Raw genomic sequence first — 21,729 nt, forward strand, 5'->3', positions numbered from 1 at the left:
AAACAAACTCAATAAATTGTTGTACTAAAAGAAACAAACCAAGAAACCAAAGAAAAAAAACAAACAGCACTTTCTATCACCTATTTATCACCATTTGGACAGATTCGTTTCTATGTTTTTCAGCTTCGACCTCTGTTCAGTTTTTAGGCTATAACTTTCCAACCGTAAGTCCAAATTTCACGTTCTTTATATGGTTGGATTCAGCACAGAAAAATAAAGAACTCAACGCGGACCAAAAGGTAAAAAAAATGACGGAAATAAACATAATTCAAAGAAGAGAAAGGATTGAAATGCTCCCCCTTGAAGCGATTAGGTCGAATGTGATGCACTTGGAGGTCGCGACTTCTCCCATTGCTCCACACTTCCCATTCTTATGATTGAGGTTGCCATCTCTCTCCATTTTTATTAAGCTATCATAAATTGCTAAAACAAACACACAAACTTGAAATTGAATTAAAGGATTAGGAAATAAAAACTAAAATGAAAAGGAAAATCAACACACATCCAATTTCATGCTTCAAAGCAACAAGCACCAATGGGTTGTGTAAGCTGGGACTTAAACCCAGTTCTCTTGCTTGTTGGGCAATTGTCCTTTTCTGTTGGACTACAAACACAACTTGTCCATTAACGTCATTAACTTTAAAACAAGAAATTGTCTAGTTAAGAAAAAAAAATAAAGTAGGAAAGCCAAATAGAATCAAACAATGTTACCGATCCCCGGCTACGGCGCCAAAAACTTGTCGTGTAGATTTAGCTCCACCAAAATGGATTAAGCTGCATCCTCAACTTGTGATACTCGCAAGTGCACGAACCGTTGGTAGTATAGCATATGTAAGTGCGAGGTCGATTCCACGAGGATTGGTGATTGAATGATTCAATTCATTTCTCCTACACAAAACAGAAATAAAAAAAGAAAATAAATAAAACAAGAAAAAGGAAATACCTCAAGCAAATAAGTTCCCAAGTTCAATTTAGATTAATGGATTGATTCTAGCTAAAGTATGATTAAGCCATGGTGTGTGGTCATAACCTTGTGTTCCTAATTCCCTAATTTGATCATTTGTTGTCTAACCTAAAATTAAGCATTAGGAACCCATTAAGCATAGAAGAACATTTTAAACAACCAAGCATGTATCTAATCCCTGTTGTCGAATGTCCATACATACTCTTCCTATTCATAGTTCAATTCGAATTAAAGCATGGTGTATACTCTTAATTCAAACCAAGATAGCTAACATGCAAGCCTCAATGGTGATCAATCATTCAAACTAGCATATTAACTTATAAGCATAATGAATAAGAACAAAAACCATAATTGAAACTTGGAAACTAATTAAACTTGAATACTTAAGAAAGAATGTACATTACAAGAAAAATAAATTACAACTAAGAAAACATTAAAGAAAGCTAGAATTGAGAACTAGAAAGCAAAACTAAGAGAATTTGAGGGAGAGAAGGGAAGGGAGCTCTAGAGAAGTGTTTGAGAGCTCCCCCCCTTGGGGTGTGTTTACAAGCTTAGAGAACTTCCCTATTTATAGGCCTAGGGGAAGTGAAAATCTGAATTCAATATGGCTAATGCATACAACACTTGTTTTATAAAATCTGAAATGGTTGATGCACTTGTATTAGAAAATCTAAATTGGGTGATGCACTTGTATTAGAAAATCTTGAATTGGTTGATGCACTTCACCAATAGATCCCACCAGCAGCCCTAGCTCATCTTCATGTCACCATGACCAAGCTTCCAACCAGAAATAATAGCTCATCCTGAGGTCAGCATGACCAGCAACTTCAAGGGCTTACGAATTGGGCTTCCCTTAAGCAAATTAAGACTTTAAGCACTCAAACTTGAAGTTCAGAATGTCTTCTTTCCAGCCATACAAGTATTGGCCCAATCCAAGCTCGGAGGAGGAAGTTAAGGCCAAAACAAATTGCTAACTCGTTTTGCTCGCTGACAAAAATCCATCCTGAGCATGGTTCTGTGTTTGCTAGGTAACGGACTCCAGATTTATCCAATGGGGCTGAATTTTGGATATGTTATAGTACACACCAATGGGAACAACTTTCATGAAGAATGTGGCCTCATTCGAGCTATGTAGGTTGTTGAAACAAAGCTTGCAATATGACCTACGGAACTGGACTGGCAGGGGGCTGTAGCCAAAATGAGTTTGTCTTTAAGCTCTTCATCCATTCATCCAAATTAGGCCTTAACATGCTTGAATTGCATGAATTATGCTCTCTAAAGCCATCATTATTACCTAAAGCTCAATGAACTGAAAGATAAACACAAAAGGGATTAAAAGCACAAGTTTAACTCAAAAACATAACCAAATCATAAGCTAGAAGGGTACAAAATGATATACAATTATGAACCGATCAGTCGCCGCTTTCTTTTGGCGTTTGAAGCCCTCGGCCTCGGTTGTCTGCATTCTGGCCTGCTGAACCTGCCTCTGCATTCTCCTCAGCTGGGTTTTCGTCAGCGGTTCGGCCCTGCCCCCAGGCCGTGCATGGTACCAACGGTCATCCTTTATGACCGGTGGTTTGAAAGTTCTTACCGACTTAGGGGTGGCCTCTTCTTCGTGGCTGACCGAGGCGCTGGGGATTCGTGGCCCCATTCGGCTGAAAACAGCCGCTTGAGATGGCTCGGCGGTCTTCCTTTTGTTCTCCTGCGGCCTGGGCTAGTCGATCTCACACTTGCATCGTTCGCAAAGGGCCGGCTCAAGTTCGGCCAAAGGCTCCTTTCCTCTTGCCGACTGACGAACTCCCCTATACCCGGCCGGGAGTTGGGCGTCGACCATGTTGACGACAGGTGGAGGGAACGGCTTGGAGTCGACCTGTGTGGCCGCCTTCTCCGGGAACTGAAGCCTCTTCTCGTCTATTAATTTCTGGATAACGTCTCGCAAGACAACGCAGTTGTTGGTGTTGTGAGACCAAGAACTGTGGTATTTGCAAAACGTTTTCCCTTTGAGTTCTTCGGGCTTCGGGATTTTATGGCCGAAGGATAATTTCACCTTTTTCTCGGCCAATAACAAGTCGAAGATAGCCTCGGCCCTTGTTAAATCAAAAGTGTAGGCCTTCGTTTCCCTTGTTGCGAACTTGGCGTCGGGGATTTTTGTGCGGCTATTGTCAGTTTTAACAAGCCCTTTGCAAACGAAGGGTTTGTCTATGTTGACTTCGGCCGAGCTCATCTCGACCTGATCGCCCTCGGCCTCCGCGGAGCGGTCTGCTTCGGCGTAGCTAACGATGGGATTCCTGTAGTAGGTTCCTTTTGAGGCCGTCTTCTTCTGCATCTCTTCTTTCAACAAGGACGCGTACCTGTCCACCTTGTTGGTCAAGTCATGCATGTCCCGGAATTCGATTCCCTGGAACTTCTTCCGGTATTCGAATTCCAATCCTTCCTCGGCCATCTTGACGAACTCCCTTTCTGGTAGGTTCGTGCGGCACCAATTCCTACATGTTTTGAATCGTTGTAGGTAATCGCGAGGTGACTCGTCCTCTGGGCGTCCGAATCGGCCTCTCCACACTGGGCCGTGAAACGGCCGACGTGTTCAATGGAGGGGGTTTGCCCGTCCCCAGAAAAAAGCATGAACTCTGGCAATCGATAGTTCCGGGGAAGGGGGATCCGGTCAATTTCTGGCGGGTACGGTCGCGTATACTTCGGCATGTCCAGCCGCCTCTGAGCTAGGCCGTCTTCGATCATCCGTCGGACGTCTTCGAGCCGGATCCCTTGAGGTGGTGCCTCATGTTGGGTTGCATATGGCCGCGTGACCTGTAGCACCTCGTTCTGAGGCCTTGCCTGCTGGGCCATTTGAACAAAGGGCTCGGCCGAGATGATCGAGCTAGTTGATGCCAAATGAGCACCGTGGGTTTGGCCGTGGTGCGTATGCGTTGTTGCTGGAACGGCTGACCCATAGTGAAGGTGAGAGCCCAAAGGACACGACGACGCCTGCAAAGGTGGAGAGACGGTCAGACTGCCCTGACCGTACTGTTGTGATGATACAGCGGTCGCGTTGCTTGGGCCAGGATGGGTGTGGACGGCCGCAGTATGAACTGGGCCGAGCGGGTGGCTCGCAGGATGCGCGAAGCTGCCGTGCCCTAGTGATACGGCCAAAGCATGGAGCGGTCCGCGCGCTGTTTCTGCCGAGTAGGCTGGTCCAGAGTTCGCCCACGTGGGCTGGGACTGCCCCCAGCTGTTCGTTGGTGGCAAAGAATGCTGGCCATAGCCTGATGCTTGCGTGTGGGCCGAGACGCCGAGGCTGCTGCTTTCGCCGAAAGGCTCGATTCTCTCGCGCTCTTGGCTCCTCGGTCCGGCTCTGGGAGGTGTTGCGGGCGAGGCCACCGGCATCCTCTCCTGAAAAGATGTTTCTGAGGAGAACCTGTCCATCGCGGCCATGAAGGATGTTTCTATCCTGTTGCCCTGCTTGGACATCAGTTCCTCCACTACTGCCTGTTCCTGCATGGACTCGGCTGTGCGATCCGTCGTTACTGGAACACTGGCCGAGATCCCGACCGTACGTTCGGTCTCGGTAGTTGTGATTGGTGAGAAGGACTCAGGAGTCTCAGAAGTCATTTCGACTGCTTTGTTTTTGAGCTTTGCCTGTGCCCTAGTTTCCACCATAAATTTTTGACAAGAATCCCACCGGGCGTGCCAAAAGTGTCTGCCGCGCAAATCTCACTGCCTGGGTTTCCGGGCCGAGGGGACGTGCGTTGACACGCGGTTTCCTGCTTTTGGGTGCGGTGCGTTTGTGCGCGGGCGTGCCAGCACGGTCTATCGTGCGTCGAGTCGTTGATGAGTATTGGATGGGTAAGTGGTGAGCCTGTTTGAACTCGTCTTCTAATCAAACGATTGTAGCCGAGAGAGGAACTGGTCTCGGCCGTTAGGTTCACGGCCTGAACTACAAGGCCGTTGAGTGATGGTGTTGGTGGTGGGTTTTGGGCGGTGCTCAGGGAGCGACGATCGTGTGATATATGGGGTGAGTGAACGGACAACAAGGGTGGTGCTCCGGCGCCTTGAAAACCAAGGGTTGTATGATATATTGATGAATGAGTTTTCCTTACAATCTAACACTACTCCTAGGAAAGCAAGTAAAGATATTGAAAGTGCATTACAGGAAAAGATAATTTGCTCCGTGGGAGGCTTTGTTTTTGGTGTTGAACCCTTTGAATGTAGCTCGAGCCTTGTATTTATAGGGAGAGTCCCTGGAGGAGTAATCGAGGCTGAAAATCTGCATGGTGGAGCCTGATTAGAGCAAGTGGGCAGTCTAATCGACATTTGGGATCGTGAAGTATGGTGGTGTGACCCCATAAATCCTGGTGAATCTCGGCCGCTGTTCTTGATCGTGTGTTCTGAGCTTCTGGCCGTGGAGACGCCTGGATAGCTGGTGAGCTAACATCTCAAGCTGTCAGAATTCTTGTGAGAATGTCCACGTCTAATCACTCTGATTCTCATCACCAAATCCTGACTCCAATCACTTCCCACCTTCCCTCATGCATTAAATGCTTATTTGTGGCCAGTGGGTTTGCTGCATTAAACAGGCACTACTTCATTAAATGAAGCCTGGGACCTTGTTGCCACGTGATGATTTGCCTTTAATGCTTTGGCCGGAATTTGCCTGGCCTCGGCCTCGGCCTGCGCTTGAGGCCAAGATGATCATGCCTTAGCATTTCTTCTTTTGTCTTCAGGAGGGCGAACTACCCTGGGGAAACGCTGTGTTTTGGTTTTTACGAGCAAGGGCCGGGGCCGAGAAAAGGGGTTCCCTCGGCCAGCTCATGGCCGTGATTTATTAGGCACAAACAGAAGCATGGTGGTGTGACCCCTTAAATCCTGGTGAATCTCGGCCGCCGCCCTGATCGTAGGTTCTGAGCTTCTGGCCGTGGAGACGCATTTATTGCTCTGGTAGCTAGTGACCTAATATCTCAAGCTAGCTGCCAGAATTCTTGTGAGAATGTCTACGTCTAATCACTCTGATCCTCATCACCAAATCCTGACTTCAATCACTTCCCACCTTCCCTCATGCATTAAATGCTTATTTGTGGCCAGTGGGCTTGCTGCATTAAACAGGCACTACTTCATTAAATGAAGCAAGGGACCCTGTTGTCACGTGATGATTCGCACTTAATGCCTCTGGCCGTGATTTCGTTCGGCCTCGGCCTCGGCCTGCACTCGAGGCCGAGATGATCATGCCTTTGCATTCTTCTTTTGTCTTCAGGAAGGCAGAGCACCCTGTTGAAACGCTGCGTTCCAGTTTTACGAGCAAATGCCAGGGCCGAGAAAAGGGACTCCTTCAGCCAGCTCATGGCCGTGATTTATTAGGCACAAACAGGTCTGAAGATGAACCCTAAGAAATGTGCTTTCGGCGTCACGGCCGGGAACTTTCTCGGTTTCTTGGTTCACCAACGAGGGATCGAGGTGGATAAAAATAAAGCTACGGCCATTATGGCGGCACCTCCACCGAGGACCAAGAAGGAACTCCAATCCTTCCTCGGCAAAGTCAACTTTTTGAGGCGTTTCATATCCAATTTGGCAGGGAAAATCTGGCCGTTGACTCCTCTGCTCAAACTGAAAGACAAGGAACGGTTCGTATGGGGGGCCGAGCATCAAACGGCCCTCGACGACATCAAAAGATACCTATCTCAACCACCGGCCCTCGACGACATCAAAAGATACCTATTGGCTGTCTGCTGGCTCAGAACAACGAGTCTGAACGTGAACAAGCCGTGCACTATCTGAGCCGCACCCTTAACATAGCCGAGCTAAACTATTCACCGGTCGAGAAGTTATGCCTGGCGCTCTACTTCGCGGCCACCAAGTTGCGTCACTACATGCTTCCTTCGGCCGTTCAGATCATCTCCAAGACCGATCTCATCAAGTATATGCTCACTAGGCCGATCATACGCGGCCGGATTGGGAAATGGATGATGGCGTTATCCGAGTTTACCTTCCAATATGTGCCTCAGAAGTCGGTCAAGGGTCAAGCTTTGGCTGACTTCCTAGCTCAACACCCGGCTCAAGGGTAGAGGGAGGAATTGGAAGTCGAGATCGGCATGGCCCGCATGGATAAGAACTACTGGACCATGTACTTCGATGGCTCAAGTACCGAGACCATGTCTAGGGCTGGAGCCGTGATCGAATCCCCACAGGGACAGAGATGGCAATTCGCATTCCAACTTGATTTCAAATGCACCAATAATCAGGCCGAGTATGAGGCACTCATCATCGGCCTCGAAATTCTGAAGGAAATGAAGGCAACTCGCATTTTGGTTTACGGCGATTCTCAACTGGTGATCAACCAACTGACCGGGGAATACCAATGCACGAGCGAGAATCTGACTACATGTTACATTACAGCCCTCAGCACGGCCGACGAGTTTTCTAGAATCTCTTTCGTCTATGTGCCGCAGGCCGAAAACCACGAAGCCAACGAGATGGCCCAGGTGGCGTCAGGCGTGAACATTCCGGACGGCGACCACGACCGTGTGATCAAAGTCGAGAGGCGCACACTGCCAGCTTTGGCCGAACGAGGGATGACGACGCAAATGTCATCGGCCGAAATCACAAACGAAGTCAATGCAGCCGAGGCAGACTGGCGCTACCCCATAGTCAAGTATCTACGCGACCCCTCCGGCAACCACGAGAAGACCACACGCTTTCGGGCTCGGTGTTATTTGATTTACCAAAACGAGCTGTATCGAAAGGGGTCGGACGGCCTACTACTCTTATGCCCCAATACCAAAGACGTTCAGGTGATTATGGCCGAGTCTCATGAAGGGATTTGTGGGGCCATCAGTCCGGCATCAAGATGAGGTGGTTAGTTCGGAGGCACGGCTACTATTGGCCGACAGTTTTAAAGGATTGCATAGAATATGCAAGGGGATGCATTAAATGTCAAATCTATGGCCCCATACAAAGGGTACCAGAAGAAGCCCTTCACCCAATTACCAAACCATGGCCGTTCAGAGGGTGAGCCGTGGACATCATCGGTAAAATCTACCCGGCCGCGTCCAACCAGCACGCATGGATTCTGGTGGCAACTGACTATTTTACTAAATGGGTCGAGGCTAAGTCTTATCGGTCAATATCTAGCGCACAGGTAGTTACATTCTTTGAAAAGCACATTGTCCATAGGTTCGGTATACCTGAAACCATCACGGCCGATAATGGCCCGGTTTTCGCCTCCGCCGGAACTCAGGAGTACGCCGAGAGACTGGGGATCAAATTGGTTCATTCGACGCCTTACTATCCCCAGTCCAACGGACAAGCCGAGGCAAGCAATAAGGTGATCAAAGGTATCCTTGAGAAGATGATTGAAGAAAAGCCTAGGGCTTGGCACGACTTGCTCCCTGAAGCCCTTTGGGCTTACCGAGTCTCAAAACGCTCGGCTACTAACACATCCCCTTATGCCTTAACATACGGCCATGATGCTATCGTTCCAATGGAGTTAAAGGTTCGGTCTCTCCGTGTGACCGAACGGCCTGGGCAAGAAAAGAAGGACTACGTGCAAGCCATGGCTCAAGAGTTAGAAGATTTGGAGCAGTCAAGACTTGATGCTTACAACCTGATGCAAGCTCAGAAGCAGATCGCGGTGGGACTAAGGATCCTCGGTTCGGCAAATTCTCACCAAACTGGGAAGGGCCGTTTGTTATTGAACGAATTCTTGGCCGAGGTGCGTTTCAGTTAAAAGATAGAGATGGGGAGCGTCACAACTTGCCAATTAATGGCCAATACTTAAAAGGGTACATTCCATCACTATGGGAAACGGCCGAGAATGGAGAATAAACGGTAAATTGGTCTAAGACGAGAGAATGCACAAGTAGTTCGGAGAAAAGATATATTTGCTTCTACAAGGAACGGCCAGCTGGGGTCGACTAAAAATATACGTAAGATATAAAAATAAGTCTATTTGACGGCCAAAGGTTTAGATTTCGTTGGAATTTGAGTTGTTCATATTTACAAAGAACGGCCAATTATGGTCGAGTAAAAATATTACAGTTTATATATCCTAAGACTATGAACAGCCGCTTAAACCCCCTCGCTGAACATTCCCTAGATCAGGCAGGTGATCCGTCTCCAAGCAATGTCCCCGCCGTCTATATCCGCCTGCCACCTCGCCCTGATCAGCTTCCTCTCGGCCAGCACCTTCTTCTTCTCGGTCGTTGTCTTAAGGATTTGCTTGGCCGAAGACTTCAGCTCGGTGCCGATCGCAATCGCACCGTCTCGGCGCTCGAGGATGAGATCCCGACGGGCCTGGAGCTCGACAATTTGGGCCACAACCTGTGCAAGCTCCTCATTCTCTCTCTGGACAACAAGGTCATTCTCCTTCAGACGAGCCATAGCAGGTTGGACTTGTTCTTTTATCGCCGTCAGTTCCTGCTCGAGCGAGCATCCCTCGGTCATCCTCATACTGGCTTCGGCGTATCGGCCGATCATCTCCTTGCCCTCGACCAAGGGAGCCTGTAGCTCATCCAACTGAGCCGAATCCAGCAGACCAAGCGCCATAGCTATATCCAGGCAAGACCTGAACTCCATAAAAGCCTCGACGGTGGTCATTTGGTGGACCCCAAGAATAGGAACTCTCGGAGCTGTTCAACAACGGCCCTGGAATTCTCGTCCAAAGGGTCCGAGGCCGAGCTGCATCCCTCCTCATGAAGGCTGGCGTACAGTTCAGCGAGATCATCTGAAGAGGCTGGCTCTTGAAAAGAATGAAAAAGATTAGAAGTTTGAAACAACAACAAAGAAAAGTCAGAGGCACTAGAAGAAAAACTCACCTCAGCAGCCGACGGCACAATAGAGGCCTCGGTGACCGCGAGCTCGATCACGACCGTCGACTCCTGAGACAGGAGCGTCTGCGGCATGGACATGTTGACCGAGGCGACTGGCGTTAGGCTTGAGGTACCAATGGCCAAGGGCTCAATGGCCACGAGTTCGCCCTCGTCCAATGGCTCCTGAGTCTCGGCCACAACATCCGAGACAATTGGCGGGCTCGACGCCATGATGACCGTGGACAGAGGCAGAGACGGTCTGGAGGGCTGGGAACAAAAGTTCATTAGTCAGAAAATCCTAAAGAAGGAAAAGAAACGAGCATGCTGTGGCTAGGACAAACACTTACCGAGCGAAACACGATGCCACAAGGGCGACGTGGGGTGACCGAGGACGGCTCAACTGGAGCTCAGCCAACGCAACCAACAGCGGCTCTACAGCCGCCGCTTCACCTACCGTCGCCTTGCTGTCTGCCGCCTCGGCAACGGCAGCCTCATCATCCAATGCCACAGCCTCAGCGTTTGGCGCTTCAGCATCCAATGCCTCGGCAATGGTTGACTCGGCATCCAATGCTTCTGCAATGGTTGCCTCGGCATCTGGCGAGCCCGCACCAACAACTTCGGCATCCGCCGTCGTGCTCTGAAGAGAAAACTAGATTATCAATACAAGGGTACGGTATGAAGCAGATAGAAAGAAACCAAGGGTGAATTACTTACAGCCACAGGAGGGACTTCCTCCTCGTCCTCGCCCTTTGAGAGGACCAGGAGGAGCCTTTTTCTCGGCGGCTCTGAGACATGCATCTCGGCCGCGGCTCTCCCCGCTTGCACGGCCTCAACGACTGCGGCCTCAGTACTTTCGGCCTCTCTGCTCTTCTTGCGGCCTGGGGCTTTAAAAGATAAAAGGAAGTCAGACATGGCTCAGAAAGATTGAAGGAAGAACGCAAGAAGACAAGTGCTTACCAACAGCAGCGCTCGGTTGAACTGGTGAAGAAGATGGCGCGGTCCTGAGCGCCAGGGTCCTTGGCGTCTGTTTGTGCCAAATAAGTCTCGACCAAGAAAGTTGACCGAAGGACTAACAACTCGGCCCTAGAATCTATCGACGGCCAAGGCATCATTCGCTTCCTTTATAAGACAAGTGAGTTTGTAAATCAATGCCACGACGGCCTCAGTAAAAATTGGCCGAGGGTAGATTCCTCAGATACACGGCCTCAAACCCCACCAAATGACTCCTCCCACCATATTGTGATGTTGCCCAAGTTTTGGGCTGGATCCGAAATCAATAGGTGCAAGAAATTGGACAATTCAAGTTCAAACGTAGTTCGTTCCTTAAATGGAGTGGTTGGTGTATTGCATAGTTGTAGCAATTCTATTTCACTCAAAACCCACCAAATGATTCCACCCACCATATTATGATGTTGCCCAAGTTTTGGGCTCGATCCGAAATCAAAAGGTGCAAGAATTCGGACAATTCAAATTCAAACGCAGTTCGTTCCTTAAATGGAGTGGTTGGTGTATTGCATAGTTCTAGCGATTGGATTTCACTCAAAACTCACCAAATGACTCCTCCCAGGTTTAAGCAGTTAGACCCCTTTGTTGACTGTTAACCTTCCGAGGTAGTTGTATCCCTTGAGAAATGTTAGAATGAGCATGCAGATGAGTCTTAATCGAAAATTGAGTTATATGGATCATTTCATGGATTTATGTGATTATGGAAGGGTTATACATAATATATATAATTTCAGATAATTGATAGTTATGTAATCATGTGTTTTAGATCACTAATGGTATGTATTTTCATTAGTTCGATTTTGAGGCTTTATTTTAGTGTTTAACGGTGCTTCTAAATGTTATATTAGAGATATGAAAACTATGCATTATAGAAAAGGATGAGATCTCTAAGTGCAGTGGGTAGTGAATTATGTATTTTGTTATTTATTTACTCATTTATTTACTGATTGAGTTATCCTTTACTCTTAAAGATTATTATTTTTGTTTCGGATTGATTCGTTAATGGGATTTTGCCATAATTAATAAATTAGCTAAATATCTAAATAGTTTCTGAAATAAAAGGGATTTCAAGATAAGTTTCAGATATGATGTTGTTTTCAAACCCACCACAGGAGTACCCCCTCAGTTGCCATGAAACAGTTGTCATTCATATATAATGCCCCACGAATTTGGGGACGCCTGAACCGTGTGGCGCGAGGAACGCGGTTCAGGCTGACCAATGGTCTCCTGAGACCTGCGAGGAACGTGGCTTGGATTGACTTGGTGTCTCCGAGACCTGCGAGGAACGCAGCTCATGCTGACTTATTGTCTCCTGAGACATGCGAGGAGCGCGGCTCGGATTGACTTGGTGTCTCCGAGGCCCGCGAGGAACGCGGCTCGGTTAACTTTGTGTTTTCGAGGTCTGCGAGGATGGAATTGACTGAATATTTGGAATTGACGAAATAATAATGGAATTGAAGGATCAGGAATGGGGGTACGCCTAGGTGGAGAGAATTTAAGTTTTGAGATGCCTTTAAACTAAAATGGAGGAGTTTATACAGTACCATTAATTTCGTATGCGATAAATTGTTTTACAAATGAGGATGGAAATATATATATATATATATATTATATGATTTAAGCCAATAACGTATAAATTATATATATTGGTGTATGAACCAGAGGAAATGCAATAAGTGACTTATATATGTTTGAATACGAACTATTTCGAGGAATGCGGATCAGGTCGACTAAACGTCCCCTGAATCCTGCGAGGGTTGCAGCTCGGGTGAACTTATGTTACCGAGACCTGCAAGGATGTGTCACAAACTAAGAAATGAGGAAATGACTGTCTACCGCGCAAATCTCACGGCCTGGAGTTCCGGGCCGAGGGGATATGCGTTGACACGCGATTTCATGCTTTTGGGTGCGGTCCGGTTGTGCGCGGGCGTGCCAGCACGGTCTACCATGCGTCGAGATGTTGATGAGTGTAGGATGGATAAGTGGTGCGCCTGTTTGAACTCGTCTTCTAATCAAACGATTGTAGCCGAGAGAGGAACTAGTCTCGGCTGTTAGGTTCACGGCCTGAACTACAAGGCCGTTGAGTGATGGTGTTGGTGGTGGGTTTTGGGCAGTGCTCCGGCGCGTTGCTCAGGGAGCGACGGTCGTATGATATATGGAGTGAGTGAGCAAACAATAGGGATGGTGCTCCGGCGCCTTGAAAATCAAGGGTCGTATGATATATTGATGAATGAATTTTCCTTACAGTCTAACACTACTCCTAGGAAAGCAAGTAAAGATATTGAAAGTGCATTACAGGAAAAAATAAGTTGCTCCGTGGGAGGCTTTGGTTTGGTGTTTGAACCCCTTGAATGTAGCTCGAGCCTTGTATTTATAGGAAGAGTTCTTGGAGGAGTAATCGAGGCCTAAAATCTGCATGGTGGAGCCTGATTAGAGCAAGTGGGTAGTCCAATCAACATTTGGGATCGTGAAGCATGGTGTTGGGACCCCATAAATCCCGGTGAATCTCGGCCGCCGCTCTTGATCGTGGGTTCTGAGCTTCTGGCCGTGGAGACGCATTTATGGCCTTGATAGCTGGTGACCTAATATCTCAAGCTGTCAGAATTCTTGTGAGAATGTCTACGTCTAATCACTCTGATCCTCATCACCAAATCCCGACTTCAGTCACTTCCCACCTTCCCTCATGCATTAAATGCTTATTTGTGGCCAGTGGGTTTGCTGCATTAAACAGGCACTACTTCATTAAATGAAGCATGGGACCCTGTTGTCACGTGATGATTCGCATTTAATGCCTCTGGCCGTGATTTTGCTCGGCCTCGGCCTCGGCCTGCACTCGAGGCCGAGATGATCATGCCTTTGCATTTTTCTCTTGTCTTCAGGAAGGCAAAGCACCCTGTTGAAACGCTGCGTTCTAGTTTTACGAGCAAATGTCAGGGCCGAGAAAATGGGCTCCTTCGGCCAGCTCATGGCCGTGATTTATTAGGCACAAACAATGACAGATAATGATACACACCCAGGTTGAACATGAATGTTTGTTTTACAATGTTTTAAACTGGTGTGAAGGCGTATGCAAATGTTTGAATGAATGTATAAATATAAATGAACATATTTTATTTCTGTACAAGCATAACAAGAACAGTATAAAGAGGGAAAGAACTATGTGTGGCTTGATCCCTGGTGCAAGAAATTGGACAATTCAAGTTCAAACACAATTCGTTCCTTAAATGGAGTGGTTGGTCTATTGAATAGTTCTAGCGATTGGATTTCACTCAAAACTCACCAAATGACTTCACCCACCATATTATGATGTTCGCCATGTTTTGGGCTTGATCCGAAATCAATAGGTGCAAGAAATTGGACAATTCAAGTTCAAACGCAGTTCGTTCCATGAATGGAGTGGTTGGGGTATTGCATAGTTCTAGCTATTGGATTTCACTCAAAACTCACCAAATGACTCCTCCCACCATATTATGATGTTGCCCAAGTTTTGGGCTCGATCAGAAATTAATAGGAGGAAGAAATTGGACAATTCAAGTTCAAACACAGTTCGTTCCTTAAATGGAGTGGTTGGTGTTTTGCATAGTTCTAGTGATTGGATTTCCCTCAAAACTCACCAACTGACTCCTCCGACCATATTTTGATATTGCCCAAGTTTTGGGCTCGATCCGAAATCAATAGGTGTAAAAAATTGGGCAATTCAAGTTCGTTTGAAGTTCGTTCCTTAAAAGGAGTGGTTGGTGTATTGCACAGTATTAGCAATTGGATTTTACTTAAACTCACTGAATGACTCCAACCACCATATTATGATGTTGCCCAAGTTTTGGGTTGGATTCGAAATCAATTGGTGCAAGAAATTGGACAATTCAAGTTGAAACGCAGTTCGTTCCTTAAAGCCAAAGTTTTGGGCTTGATTCAAAATCAATTGGTGCAAGAAATTGGACAATTCAAGTTCAAACGCAGTTCGTTCCTTAAATGGAGTGGTTGGTGTATGGCATAGTTTTAGTGATTGGATTTCACTCAAAACTCACCAAATGACTCCTCCAATCATATTATGATGTTGCCCAGGGTTTGGGCTCGATCCGAAATTAATAGGTGTAAGAAATTGGACAATTCAAGTTCGTATGAAGTTCGTTCCTTAAATGGAGTGGTTGTTGTATTGCATAATTTTAGTGATTGGATTTCACTCAAGACTCACCAAATCATTCCTTCCACCATATTATGATGCTGCCCATGTTTTGGGTTCGATCCGAAATCAATAGGAGTAAGAAATTGGACACTTCAGGTTCAAAGGCAGTTCGTTTCTAATTGGAGTGGTTGGTGTAATTGATAGTTCTAGCGATTGGATTTCACTCAAAACTCACCAAATGACTCCTACCACCATATTATAATGTTGCCCAAGTTTTGGGCTCGATCCGAAATCAATAGGTGTAAGAAATTGGACAATTCAAGTTCGTATGAATTTCATTCCTTAAAAGGAGTGGTTGGTGTATTGCACGGTTTTAGAGATTGGATTTCACTCAAAACTCACCAAATGACTCCTCACCCCGTATTATGATGTTGCCCAAGGTTTGGGATCGATCCGAAATTAATAGGTGTAAGAAATTGGACAATTCAAGTTCGCATGAAGTTCGTTCCTTAAATGGTGTGGTTGGTGTATTGCGTAGTTTTAGCGATTGTATTTCACTCAAAACTCATCGAATGACTCCTCCCACCATATTATTATGCTACCGGAGTTTTGGGCTTGATCTGAAATCTCTTGTTGCAAGAAATTGGACAATTCAAGTTGAAACGCAGTTCGTTCCTTAAATGGATTGGTTGGTGTATTGCATAGTTCTGGGGATTAGATTTCACTCAAAACTCACCAAAAGACTCCTCCCACCATATTTTGATGTTGCCCAAGTTTTAGGCTCGATCCGAAACCAATAGGAGTAAGAAATTGACCAATTCAAGTTCGTATGAAGTTTGTTCCTTAAGTGGAGTGGTTGGTGTATTGCATAGTTTTAGCTAATGGATTTGTCTCAAAACTCACCAAACGACTCGTCCCACCGTATTATGGTGTTGCACAACTTTTGGGCTCGATCCGAAACCAATTGCTATAAGAAATTGGACAATTCAAGTTCGTATGACGTTCGTTCCTTAAAAATAGTTGGTGTATTGCAAATTTTTAGGGATTGGATTTCACTCAAGACTCACCGAATCACACCTACCACCATATTATTATGTTGCCCAAGTTTTGGGCTCGATCCGAAATTAATAGGTGTAAAAAATTCGACAATTCAAGTTCCTATGAGTTCGTTCCTTAAATGGATTGGTTGGTGTATTGCATAGTTTTAGCGATTGGATTTCCCTCAAAACTCTACGAATCACTCCTCCCACCATTTTACGATGTTGCCCATGTTTTGGGCTCAATCCAAAATCAATAGGTGCAAGAAATTGGACAATACAAGTTCGTATAAAATTCTTTCCGTAAACGGAGTGGTTGGTGTATTGCATAGTTTGAAGGATTGGATTTCACTCAAAACTCACCGAATCACTCCTCCCACCATATTACGATGTTGCACAAATTTTGGGATCGATCTAAAATCATTAGGTGCAAGAAATTGGACAATTCAAGTACAAACGCAGTTCGTTCCTTAACTGGAGTGGTTGGTGTATTGCGTAGTTCAAGCGATTGGATTTCACTTAAAACTCACCAAATGACTCCTCCCATCATATTATGATGTTGCCCAAGTTTTGGGCTCGATCCAAAACCAATAGGTGTAAGAAATTGGGCCATTCAACTTCGTATGAAGTTCGTTCCTTAAAAGGAGTGGTTAGTGTATTGCATAGTTTCAGCGATTGGATTTCAGTCAAAACTCACCAAAAGACTCATCCCGCCGTATTTTGTTTCGGCGCAAGTGTTGGGCACGATCCGAAACCAATAGGTGTAAGAATTTCGATAATTCAAGTTCGTATGAAGTTCGTTCCTTAAGAGGAGTGGTTGGTGTGTTGCATAATTTTAACGATTGGATTTCACTGAAAACTCACCGAATGACACCTCCCACCATATTATTATGTTGCCCAAGTTTTGGGCTCGATCCGAAATCATTAGGTGCAAGAAATTGGACAATTCAAGTTCGTATGAAGTTCGTTCCGTAAATGGAGTGTTCGGTGTATTGCATAGTTTTAGCGATTGGATTTCACTCAAAACTCACCCAATCACTCCGCCCACCATATTATGATGTTGCCCAAATTTTGGGCTCGATTCGAAATCAATAGGTGTAAGAAATTGGACAATTCAAGTTTGTATGAAGTTCGTTCCTTAATAGGAGTGGCTGGTGTATTGCATAGTTTAACCGATTGGATTTCCCTCAAAACTCATTCCATCACTCCTCCCACCATATTATGACGTTGTGCAAGTTTTAGGCTCGATCCGACCCCAATTGGTGTAAGAAATTGGACAATTCAATTTCCAACGCTATTCGTTCCTTAAAGGGAGTGGGTGGTGTATTGCATAGTTCTAGCGCGATTGGATTTCACTCAAAACTCACCAAATGACTCCGCACACCATATTATGATGTTTCCCACGTTTTGGGCTCGATCCAAAATCAATAGGTGCAAGAAATTGGATAATTCAAGTTCAAACGCAGTTCGTTCCTTAATTGGAGCGGGTGGTGTATTTCATAGTTCTAGCGATTGGATTTCACGTAAAACTCACCAAATGACTCCTCCGACCATATTATGATGTTGCCCAAGTTTTGGCCTCGATCCAAAATCAATAGGTGTAAGAAATTGGACAATTCAACTTCGTATAAAGTTCGTTCCTTAAATGGAGTGGTTGGTGTATTGCCTAGTTTTAGCGATTGGATTTCACTCAAAACTCACCAAATCACTCCTCCCACCATATTATGATGTTGCCCAAGTTTTGGGCTCGATCCGAAATCAATAGGTGCAAGAAATTGGACAATTCAAATTCAAACGCAGTTCGTTCCTTAAAAGGAGTGGTTGGTGTATTGCATAGTTTTAGCGATTGGATTTCACTCAAAACTCACCGAATCACCCCTCCCACCATATTATGATGTTCCCCAAGTTTTGGGCTCAAGACGAAATAAATAGGTGTAAGAAATTGGACAATTCAAGTTCGTATGAAGTTTGTTCCTTAAATGGAGTGGTTGGTGCATTACATAGTTTTAGCAATTCGATTTCACTCAAAACTATCCGAATGACTCCTCCCACCATATTATGATGTTGCCCAACTTTTGGGCTCGATTAGAAATCAATAGGTGCAAGAAATTGGACAATTGAAGTTCAAACGCAGTTCGTTCCTGAAATGGAGTGGGTGGTGTATTGCATAGTTCTAGCAATTGGATTTCACTCAAAACTCACCGAATCACTCCTCCCACCATATTATGATGTTGCCCAAGTTTTGTGCTCGATCTGAAATCAATAGGTGCAAGAAATTGGACAATTCAATTTCAAACACAGTTCGTTCCTTAAATGGAGTGGTTGGTGTATTGCATAGTTTAAGCAATTGTATTTCACTCAAAACTCACCAAATCACTCCTCCCACCATATTTTGTTGTTGCGGAAGTTTTGGGCTTGATCCGAAACCAATAGGTGTAAGAAATTGGACAATTCAAGTTCGTATGAAGTTCGTTCGTTAAATGGAGTGGTTGGTGTAGTGCATAGTTTTAGCGATTGGATTTCACTGAAAACTCCCCGAATGACACCTCCCACCATATTATTATGTTGCCCAAGTTTTGGGCTCGATCCGAAATCAATAGTGTAAGAAATTGGACAATTCATGTTCCTATGAAGTTCGTTCCTTAAATGGAGTGGTTGGTGTATTGCATAGTTTTAGCGATTCACTACTACAAAAGATGACAAGGACGATCAGAAAAAGATGACGGTAGAACAAAATACCGGCGTTGTGTTTAGAAAGACGACGGTAAAAGAAAACCGTCGTGGATAAGTGACTTAAACAACTAAAAAATAAAGGTCCACTTGAATATTTTTTAAAAACGACGCACACAAATAAAAAACCGTCGTCTTATTAAAAAGGTTTTCTTCAGAGTTAAAATTTGTCCCAAAAACAACGACAGCAGGTCTGAAGCCACCGACGTAGAAAGTGAAGACGTCGGTTCAACAAAAAAGCCGCCGTGTGGCCTACTACATCAACACAGCCAAATGTTCGTAGTCAGTGACGTATAATATTATGGAATCGACGTTGGTATATTCTAAAAAAACGATGTGTTAAATCAATGCACCCTGACGCGGAAGATATATTTAACGACTTATTACTTGGGTGTGTACAACACTACTGTCGTATAGAGTAGTAGAGAACGACAGTAGAGGAGTAGATAACGACATCTAAATTAGAATATCCACATCATATTTATAAAATATCAAAACGTAATTACCACGTCGGTTTGTTCAATTAGCGACGTATAATATTTATTTACCATGTACTGACGTTAAAATTACCATCGTATTTATTCAATTTATACGTTTGTCTTCTCTGTAAACCGTCGTTTTAATTTTTATTGTTTTTAAGGTTTTCATCTTTTTTTTAAAAAAAATTTTTGTAGCCTACAACGGTTGATCTAGAAAATGACAAGAACTGAGAAAACCGTCGTCACATGAAAATTAAAATTGTTGGAATTTTAAAAGGTTTTAAAAATTTAACCGTTTTATTTATTTAATTATTTTTCTGTTTTATTTTATTTATTGTGGGGGTTATAAATATTTAATATTCAGGTTTTATTTCTGGTTGGTGAACTTTTATGGTTGGTGGAGGTTACATGTTTTTGGATGCCTATAAAAGGCAACTCCTCCTTCACATTTGATATACACACAGTACACCATTAGAATATCACATACCACAATCACCACCATAAACAAATTCTCTCCTTTTCTACTTTTATATATATTCTTTATTTTATATTATTATTTTGGCAATGGTTCTGTGACTTGGATACCCATATCCGTCTATGAACGTGCTCATAGCGGATTTTGAGTTTGTGTACAAGGGGTCGTATCTTGGAGTCTTGTAGACCGTCAATACCTGCACGTAGGGAGGCTACAAAGGCTTTAGGACAGCGTCTTTGACGTGCTTCACCATACCAAACTCACCTTCTTACTTATTATTTATTTTGCTTTTACTTACCTATTATTTTGTTTTCTTCAATTTCATTATACCTTAAAAGCTTTCCTATTTATTTATATGTTATTTATAATATAATATTTTTTGTGTTTGGCTTTACGGAAAAGGAAAACTATAATTTGTATATTTTTTATAACAAAAATGAGATCCCAAGAGGAATGAAATCTTACCATCGCGATCTTTGGATCCTGATCTTACCAAAGTGACGTTGAAATGGTTTATACTGAACACTTTAGCTTCTATCCATTTGAAATCTGAAATGTATAAGAGCCTAAAGAGACTCTTCAAATGGAAAAGAAGCTAAAGTGTCCACTATAAACCATTTGTCTTTAAGATACACAAACCATCGTGATGTGAGACAGAGCCAAGGGCAAGAAGAAGTTGGAACCCTAATTGAAAACTAAGAGTTAAAAAACGCGTGAAAAAAAATCATATTTATACAAATTATCTTGAATATCCACGTCAGTTCTATTACATGTAGCGACATCAAATTGAAATAATAGTTGTCGTTTCGTAATAATTGTAGACGTATAAATAAAAATAACCACGTCATTTCCGTAAACTAAGGCCAACACCTTTTAAAATCAACGTCGGTTATGCATAAAATGACGACGTGGTAACATGTAATACCACTTCTACCAAAGTAAACTTTTGAAATACAACGGTGGTTTAGATAAACAAGTGTCGTGATAACATATACTATCAGGTCATCAAAAGTTAACTTTTGTCTTGTAAAACTTAAATAACCACATCGGTTTCGGAATTCCAAAAGTCATTTGGCTTTTTTAATAACCACGTCGGTTTCTACTTATTATACGTTGTTATAACTACATACTATGGCGGTTTTTAATAAAACCGTCGTTGTATTGAACTCTGGGATAATATATAAACTTTTTCGTCACCTGACCTAAAGTTCTACGTTCTCTCTCACCGATAAAATATCTCAGTTTCCCTCTCATTTCCCAAAAGCAGCTTCATAAGCATCATCGTCTGAATCTCGTCATCGACATTGTCTTCGTCTCCAAATCACCAAAGTTACATCGGAAGGAAACTTTCTTTGCATGCCAAAGGTTTTTTCTCAATCTCTTTTCTCTTTTTTGACTTTCATTTGAAGAGGGTTTTGAAAGAATGAGTCTGGAAACAAGACTCCATCAAAATGAGGAAATCTTTCACTGGTTTGATTAAATTCATTAGTCCATTACTCTCATGACGCCTGAAGACGACAGTTCTCTCTTGTTTGCGACGCTAGAATCGACACACCACGACGGTTGTTAAATCCAACCTAATGAAAACTACACGACGGTGGGTAATAACCATCATGGTGTGATAATTAATACGTCGGAAACAAGATAGAACCGTCGTCTCATGGGTGAAAGACTGGCATTTTTCCTGTATCACATTTCATAGAACCGTCGTCTCATGGGTTATCTTTTGTGCATAATGTTGTAATACTAAACCACGTCGGTTCTTAGGCTTAATCACCGATGTGGTGTATCAACATTTACGTCCTGAATGAGATAAAACCGTCATCCTATTTCCATACATGGTTTGTGAGAACTGTTTAATAAGACGTTGTTGTTTTCGTGATACCGTCATAGTTTTTCTTTATGATGACGGTGGTGTTGTACAACCGTTGTCCTAAATTAAATATCACGGCCGTATTTTTTCCCACGTCGTTGTTTTATTATTACGTCGTTCTTTTTAAATAACCATCGTTGTTTTTCTTGCAAATTAATTAAAAAAGATTTCAAAAGCTCAAAACAAGGAATCTCAAGTGTTAGAGGCTCAAAGGGATGAAGCCAAATCAGTTTCAAAGGCTCAAA

The 21,729-nt window shown here is 44.0% G+C and overlaps 1 protein-coding gene across 1 annotated transcript; it reads left to right on the forward strand.

Annotated features, from left to right (window-relative positions):
- Nucleotides 1–7,044: 7,044 nt before the first annotated feature.
- LOC148293789 (uncharacterized) lies at nt 7,045–7,803 on the forward strand. The gene has a single exon (XM_088254605.1). The coding sequence runs from the start codon at nt 7,045–7,047 to the stop codon at nt 7,801–7,803; it is 759 nt and encodes a 252-aa protein (XP_088110731.1).
- The last annotated feature ends 13,926 nt before the right edge of the window (nt 7,804–21,729 follow it).

The sequence above is a fragment of the Prunus avium genome, chromosome 6 (assembly GCF_965620075.1).
Source record: "Prunus avium chromosome 6, drPruAviu1.hap1.1, whole genome shotgun sequence".
NCBI lineage: Eukaryota > Viridiplantae > Streptophyta > Magnoliopsida > Rosales > Rosaceae > Prunus > Prunus avium.

Bases quoted from the DNA above. Each gene is read 5' to 3' on its own strand.
- LOC148293789 (XM_088254605.1), top strand. From the start codon at position 7,045: ATGGCCCGCATGGATAAGAACTACTGGACCATGTACTTCGATGGCTCA.